This window comes from Cryptococcus neoformans, chromosome 1, assembly GCF_000149385.1.
Source record: "Cryptococcus neoformans var. neoformans B-3501A chromosome 1, whole genome shotgun sequence".
In the NCBI taxonomy this organism is placed as follows: Eukaryota; Fungi; Basidiomycota; class Tremellomycetes; order Tremellales; family Cryptococcaceae; genus Cryptococcus; species Cryptococcus deneoformans.
In genome coordinates, this window is record NC_009177.1 from 1 (window position 1) to 8,094 (window position 8,094).

The 8,094-nt window shown below is 46.7% G+C and overlaps 2 protein-coding genes across 2 annotated transcripts; one reads left to right on the plus strand and one right to left on the minus strand.

Moving 5' to 3' along the window:
- Positions 1 to 1,528: 1,528 nt before the first annotated feature.
- Positions 1,529 to 3,292, minus strand: CNBA0010 (hypothetical protein; the record flags this gene model as incomplete). The annotated part of the gene is made up of 6 exons (XM_772901.1): positions 1,529 to 1,739; positions 1,801 to 2,137; positions 2,447 to 2,511; positions 2,572 to 2,688; positions 2,758 to 2,814; positions 3,117 to 3,292. The coding sequence occupies 6 exons, from the start codon at positions 3,290 to 3,292 to the stop codon at positions 1,529 to 1,531; spliced, it is 963 nt and encodes a 320-aa protein (XP_777994.1).
- A 931-nt stretch (positions 3,293 to 4,223) lies between these two features.
- CNBA0020 (hypothetical protein) lies at positions 4,224 to 7,592 on the plus strand (the record flags this gene model as incomplete). Its single annotated transcript, XM_772902.1, has 5 exons — positions 4,224 to 5,576; positions 5,681 to 6,202; positions 6,289 to 6,955; positions 7,014 to 7,193; positions 7,342 to 7,592. The coding sequence occupies 5 exons, from the start codon at positions 4,224 to 4,226 to the stop codon at positions 7,590 to 7,592; spliced, it is 2,973 nt and encodes a 990-aa protein (XP_777995.1).
- Positions 7,593 to 8,094: the final 502 nt, after the last annotated feature.

Below are 8,094 nucleotides of genomic sequence, written 5' to 3' on the forward strand. Positions count from 1 at the left end.
CCCTAACCCCCTAACCCCCTAACCCTCAGTCGGGGAGGCGACAATAGCTGGTCATATGTTCTGTACGTTATTGGCCAACTGATCATACCTGAATCGAGCCGAACCGGGATTATCAAAGACGAACATGGTCGGGTCCTTGAACCAAACGAATCTCCGTCCGCTGGCGTGTTTTTCTTTTCTCAAGTGGGCAAGTTACCCGGGGATTTATACAACGATAAGAGGCTATCCGCTGACTATAAATTGTGTTAGCTGATCCAGATCCGCAGTTGGCACAAACCGATGTTTCCTTTTCCTCAGGTCCTGAATATTTCTCTTCCATCAAGGCTCCCAACCCCGAGGGGAGTATTTCCACCCGATCTGATTCCAAGAGGTCCAGCGTCAACCAGGTACGTGAATGTTTTCTTCTTTAGTGGTGGGGACCCTATGCTTGTCCCACAGAACTGCACTGAAGTGCCCTTTAGTCGAGATTTTATATTTCTCTTATTGCTCGAGATGGCACCTGTGTGGTCTCTGGCGCACATTGGGAATCGTGCACCGCTTCTCACATTGTTCCAGCCAGTCGGCCAGATGTATGTTCCTTGTACTTCGTCCCATCCGCGATTCAACTTCGCTACGAAACACCTTTGTGCGGCCATCACTGACTGCAGTCGGTAGATATATGACTGTTTCTACGGCGATGGAGGCGGTTTACCCATGTTTCGTCCCTCCGCTGGTCTCCTGCTTCGTGACGATTTGCATCACGCATTTGATCGCCTAATGTTCTCTTTTTACCAGAAGGTCAGTGATTAATAAGACCAGTGGGCCATAGATGACCCATCTATCGGTGTTTTCGGTATATTTCATCTCTATGATCAGTATAGGCTGACGCGGGACACGTAGGACGGCGTTTTATATGTTCACTGCTTCTCCATGGCTTTCCAAGGCGCGTCCGAATACCACGGAAAAGCAATTCCGCCCAATTGGTTTCGTGCAGCATCCCGTGACCTGCCGGATCCAGTGCTTGTCGAGTGGCATTACAGCCAATGCCTCAAAGCCCGGATTCGAGGCTTCTCCGTTGACATGCTGTGATGCATTGAAGACTGCTGCTGTGCGTAGGTTGGCCCTCGCAATTGAAAAAACTGGCAAGGTTAAACAAGTTCCGCCACTTAGACCTAAGCCTGCACGGCCTGAATATGCACAGTACGACCTGAGTTGCCTGTTTCTTCTGAATGGCTCGATATCTAATGTATGCATATCACGTCTACCCTGAAGCTGCAACGAATCCAAACCTATGGACATGAGGGCAAAAATCATAGTATGAATGTTGTGGGGTATATGGCACAGCACGGATCAATCTAATAAATATAAACACGGGCCAAATGGTTGCATCGCATTCTATCTACTTCAATGGCTCCGTCTTTTGTATATTAGCTGCTCTACGAGACGACTCATATTTCCCAGTACACAGGACCTCCTTCATTATGTCACCCTTTGTCTTCATCCTTGTCTTCCTCCCATCCTTGTTCCTTCCTCTCCTGCAAAGGTCCTCCTAAAGAATAGCCTGTGCGTTTGGTGGACTTGCAATACCTCCAATAACATTCAACGGCATACTCGTAAAGAAGAACGTCCACCTCCTGATCTCCTCACATTTCTTCGCCAGCTCTGCGAGGTCAAAGAGTTCGCCAATAGGAAGACCCCAACCAGAAATAAAAACTTGATGTGCGGTAAGCTGCTGTGAGGGCCAGGCTTCGTATGATGGGCTGGAAGACGGGGAAGGGGGTTAACGAGAGCATTCAGTCTAGAAGGGAACACGGGACGTACCAATCAGCAACAACCGCAGCTATCCCTTTCTCCCAATGCCATTTCAAGATCTCCTTCCCATGCGCAACGCCGCAACTCCCATTAACTTCTCTCTTCCTCAACTGATCCCTCATCTCCTCGCTCAACTTCAATAACTCGTCCGTAAAACCGGTTCTTACAATGAGGATATCTCCCGGCTGGATGTTGACTTTTGACTCTTCGGCACAAGCAATGAGGATGTCGAGGGAAATGGTCGAAGATGCTGAAAAGGGTGATAAAGGAGGCAAGGAGTGACGCGAGAGGTAGAGGGGAATGTCAAGCAGGTGAGCGCAGGAGGTTATCGGTTTTTGGGCAAAGTCTACAGGGAGAAAGATGTCAGCTAAAGAAAGTGAAGATAAACAGTAGACCACAAAAATGGTAGATAAACAGAAGAGGGAAAGGCGAATGGTAAAGATGATAGAACGGAAAAAAGAGAAAAGGCGATGATAGCGGCGGACGGAAGAGAGGAGGGATGGAGCGGGAACGAATAGAAGAACAAATGGAAAGGCAGAAATCAAAACAGAAGACACAACAAAAGAGAAGGAACATCAATGAAGAACAAAGAATGGGAAGAAAGGGCCAAAATTGGGTTTCGAAGAAGAAATATTTTTAAAAAAAGAAAATGTACTGTGGATACCAAGTTTGGTGATCGACGAATCGCTAGCTTCCTCCAGAGTCATACCATTATAGAACCTAGTGAATTGGCGGTGTCAGCCTTATAGATACGCACGAAATTTAGGTGGTGAAAATTACCTATATTGGCCTTCCTCAGGGAAATGTTGATATGGATAGTGCTTGAGCCCATCCCACTGTGTGGACGATTGGGTATTGAACGAAAGTTCGTCGTCGTTTGAGTGACCGCTGCAAACGCTATCGAATTGCAATATATTTTAATGCTACTTGATGACATGTAAACAGTAGCATGATAAATCTGCTTACATTTTGCGTTCTAGACGCTTTCTGGAGGGATGAGCTGGGAAGAAGTTCATAGGCAAACTGGATATCGCAAAAAGGCTCGTTAGCCAGTAGCCCTTTTGATCGCATCAACATTTTTTTTTTTTTTTTTTGCTCTCGCTGTCGTTTGATCCATTGTCAACATGCAAAATTAAAATGACCAACTGGCAGAAACCCTCATCAACCTAGGAGAAATACAGATCGCAAACATCATTCTTCCGCCACATCACTACCCTATAAGATCTAAGATCCTTCGACGTCATACTCAAGATGATTTGACCAACACCAAGGTCTCAAATTCCGCATCCCTCGAAAGTCATACGATCTCAACCATATAAACTCACTTGAGATTGATAGAGATTCCCTCTGTGATTGTATCGCGACCTCTCTTGACTGCTTCCTGGGTGATGAGGTGTAGACGACCGAGTTCGTCCTCCGAGCCGTACAAACCCCAGGCATTGTAAGGTGGACCCGATTTATCGATTGGGAGTGAGTCGAAGGGCGGAATAGCTGGGCTCATCTCAGGCAATATGGTGGGATTGCCAAATGGGTAAAATTAAATTGAGAAACCGAAAGGGGATAGACATGGGGAGATGCAGATATTATTGACGATATATCGGTGGACGAGGGCGCGAGGCGCAAGCCCCCCGGCCCAATTGCCGAGGGATGGATTCCACATCAAGTGGATTTCTTTCCTGACTTAACATTACGTACTAGCTTCGCCTCGGCCAACACAATTATTATTACACTCTACCGTTCTTCGCTTCTAATTCTGGTCATGAAACTGAGCCAGCGGCAAGTATAGCATGTCTTCAACTATAACAGTGACGCGCGGGTTTTACCGTTAGACGAGCTCATTAATTAGCCAATTCCGCTTATTAGTATATATAGGTAGGAGACGTTATTTTATTATTACAATCAATGAAATAGGTGGCATATTCTGCGAATCAATTTGCTTGTTTCAAAAATTGGGCATACTGGGCAATTTTTTTAATTCAAATTTGTTGATCTCTGGGTCTGCTGGTCTGTACTTTACATCTAATCATACCTCTAGTTGTGGATACAATACGATGGATACAAATGACTAGTCGAACGCGTAATAAACGCACGTTTGTTAATTGACGAATGGGAATTTCCGTAATAAGTTAAAGATTAGATTAGCGGTATCAAATTTGAAATAAGGATTTTTTGCCTCTAGACCTGTACCGAATTGCCGTTGTTGACTTTTCCGTTCTTCAGTTCATCTTTTCGCGTCACACAATCAATCATTTTTATATATATCAAGTTCCATATATTTACCTTTTAACTTCAACGATACTTCACACAGCGCGCCGATTAACAAATTATCCCAATCCAGCATCAACCGATGGTCAGGCAACTCTTCCTCAGCGACGCTGTCGCCGCCCTACACAAAACTGCCCATCCATGAATCCCTCTGAGAACTATCAAGCATGCCCAACTCCAGTACACAGACCGTGGTCGCCATAGACTACGCTCAAACACCTTCACGACATCTGCATTCCGACACCCATCAAATTCCCAATTCACGCCCCTCCCCAATTCTCACACACCACACACCTTCTGCCCGCATTGCGCAACCAGAATTCGCGGAGCTTTTGACACCTCTCAAGTTCCGAAGACGCAAGCTTCAACCGAGACCAGATCAGCAACCTACTTCTCTCCCTCTTGTCGCTGGTCCTTCTCGTTTAGGATACTATACTCTTGAGGGGGATTTATATCGAGGCTCCGCTTATGACCCCACCCAACCTCCACCGGCAAATGCCACTGCACAGGTTGACGATGATGCAATATCGCTAGAGACGGGGAGCACCACGAGCTCTACCTCGAACTGGTCTTGGGGTTCGGGTAATTTTGATCGGGCAATGGCGGTAATTGGGCGAGTTGGAGAAGCTCTAGGTGTTCGTCGAGGTAGCGCAGGCTCTTCTTCCTCGGATTCATCAGCAGGTAGCTCGGATATGGAGAGTCTCAAATCTCAAGCCACAGCACCGAGGAAAGGTAGAAAGAGAAGAGGGAGTTTTATGTCCGGTCTTAGTCGGCAGGCGTCTCGAGGAGGTGCGGAAGGGGTCAAAGCGAAGCACAAAAGGGAGCAGTTGCCGAAGAGAAGACAGTTCACACTGCTGGTACCTCCACCTGCATTACCATCTGGAGATGTGGATATCGGTATTCCATCGACGATAGATCCACATGTCTTTGCTGAAACCGAAAAACTCCCTGGGGATCGAAAGGGAGACAAAAACTATCCCCCAGACCGAGTCATCACAACCCCCTCCCTGCCTACCGTTCTCGACAAAATCCAATCAGTTCGACTATCAAGTGGCTACTCTGGTATCCCCAGTTCCGTAGGCAACACTCCACCTCAAACGCCAGGTGCTTTCCCATCTAGTCCAACCCCGAATTTTGCATCGCGTGTTCCTGTCAGAAGAGGGGGTTCTGCTCCGGGGAGAAGTCGGAAATCCGCTGGATTCGTTAATCCTCCTGTCCCTCTCCTACCACAAACTCAATCCAGATTGCAGTGCCGATCCCAATCCGCGGCGTCTTCTCGCACGGCAACACAATCACGACTCCATACATTAAGAGGTGCGGCCGAATCGCTCTCTCCTATCAGGCCGAAATCCGTCTCTGATTTATTAGGCTTGAAGTTCGATGCGGAGTCTATGAAAGAAGGGACGGCGCTGATGGAGAGCAAAGTCGGGTTGGAGTTGAAGGGAAAGTCAAAATCAAAAGGATGTTGGTGGTTAGACGTTTCTTGCCCTACATGGGAAGACCTAAGAGAAATCGGCGAGGTAAGTCACCATTCTCTCTTTCTTACCATTACGCTCTTTGCTCCATTCCTTTTATTTCATGTACATGGAAAAGGCCGTGCTAACAACTTCTTTCCGGTGGATAGTTACTCAGTCTTCACCCCCTGACACTGGAAGATGTCCTCCAACAAGACCCACGCGAAAAACTTGAGCGGTTCGATAAACTCGGTTATTACTTCCTCGTCATTCGCGCTCTCGATGAAAACTATTTCAAATATACTCCCGGTTCTTCTATATCATCTCCATCGGTCCAGAGCGGGAACAGCAACGGCAAAGGGGGTGATACCCAAACACCCAAGTCGACTCCGTCAGAAAAAGAGCTTATCGACGAGAAAGAAGGTCTCAGTCAAGGAATGGATGATAGGAGCGGCAATAATAGGAATGAGGATGGGAATGAGCAACGACAGGATATCGAAGGACTAGAGTATAAGAAGAGCGAAAGGAGAAGAAGAGGATGGGGTATGGGCCGAGCCCAAGGGAAAATGACGGGGAAAATGGGTGAAAAGGTGGAAATCATCGAAGATAGACCAGGAAAAGAAGGATTAGAAGGTGTAGGTGTGGGTGCTGTGAATGTTTACCTTGTAGTATTTGCCGATGGCATCATCAGCGTGAGTCATCAATTTTTACCGGCACCCTGACTTATAAATGGAAAGTGAAAAAGGAAAAGCTGACGTTTGACATACATATGATTTAGTTCCATTTCGATGACATTTCCAAACACACCAACCGAGTCCTTGATCGGGTTCTTACTCTCGCCAACCCGGATCATGGCGCTGACTGGATTGCACACGGTCTCCTCGACTCGATCGTCGACGCCTTTTTCCCAATCATTCGCTATGTAGATGGAGCAATTGATGATATTGATTCATTGACTATTGACCCTACGACAGATCCCAAGAAAACGACGGCGTATCTGGGTCTCGGGCTAGGGAATGTGATGGCCGGAACAGACGAAGACGGTAGTGAAAGATTTAAGCAAGGTGGATTAGGGAATGGGAATGAGGGAAAGCGGGACGGTCTCTGGCGGACTCCCGATCATTCCGCAACACAACATATCTCCGTGCGCAAACGCCTGCGAGCCTCCTTTCCCCATTTTTACCCTCCTCCCCGAGTCCTCCGCACATTCACATACCTACGCCTATTCCTTCTTCCTACCTCATCTGCTGTGAAACGCAAACATGACCAAGCGCCCAAAACGGTTTTCGGCAGATCGACCATGCTGAAAAACATGACGGACATGAGAAAGCTGGTGACTGGCTTGACGAGGCTGTTGAGTGCGAAAGGAACAGTTATAGGGAGGTTAAGGAAGAGAGCAAAAGAGGAAGGCGGGACTGTCGAAGCGTATATTGGCGACGTCGAAGGTGAGATCTCGCCCCTTATCCATGCGTTCATTCATCTTTGTGTTAACTTCATTTTTAGACCATATCCTGCTGTTGCAAAACAGTTTGTATCACTATGAATACATCCTCTCACACTGCCAACCGGCCTACCTGTCTCATCTTAATGTGTCTTATGCGTTTACGAAAGGGAGAACAGATCAGGCAATCTTGGCGCTGTCCGTTGTCGCGATCTCTATCCTGCCAATGCAGTTTATCACCGGTGGGTCCTTCCTCGTCCCTTATTCTCATCCCTTGTCCTCATTTTTATCATTGCTTCACAATCTTTTGTCTATTCGTTCTTTCCGCCATCTTTCCTTCTTTATTTCTTTCTTTCCTGTGACTTACTAACTCTTGCTTTCCGTCAACAGGTCTCTTCTCAATCAACGTCCATGTCCCCCACAATGGCTGGATTGATTGCCCCACGGACACTCTGTGTGAACCCGACGGCTCTATGTCTCCCTTCAATTATTTTGCGGCGATCGTAATTGGCATCGCGTTGGTGGCTTGTTGCATGGTTAGCGTTATACGGTGGTGGAGATGGGACGCGAGGAAGAAATTTGGGAGGTTGAGAGGGATTGAGTTGCCAAACGCTTGGGATGGATTCTGGGGATGGGAGTAGATGCCGATAATGTGGAAAGAGGGCATAAAGCCATTAGAAGACGACGTTCATTGAAATGAGAAAATACCGAAAAGGTGAAAGGAAGATTGCGAAGCGAAGAAGCCGGCGTAAAGTTAAGCACATTACGAAAGAAGGATTGGATTGGTTTACTTACTCATCGTAGAAACTTCACGAACATTATCATTCCATCATATAATCATTTAGAAAAATGATTGGGTTTTGTACATATTATATGCAGCTTTATAGTTTATGAACTTCGCACGATGTCGCATATGATTTGAAGAGCAAATATTAACCTGATATACCGAGGATACGCGAGTAATGGAATGTCTATACAAGTGCTTAAATGGTTCATAACGTCTTGCTGTTTTACTCACTGGACAAACAAAATATGCATAACCTATGGATCTTCTTTCAAAGCTCCTTTTGCAACCAAGATAGGTGTAAGGAATGAGAGTAGGAAGAGAAAGAGAAAGACGGGGAAGTAGTTTGGGGGTGCAGA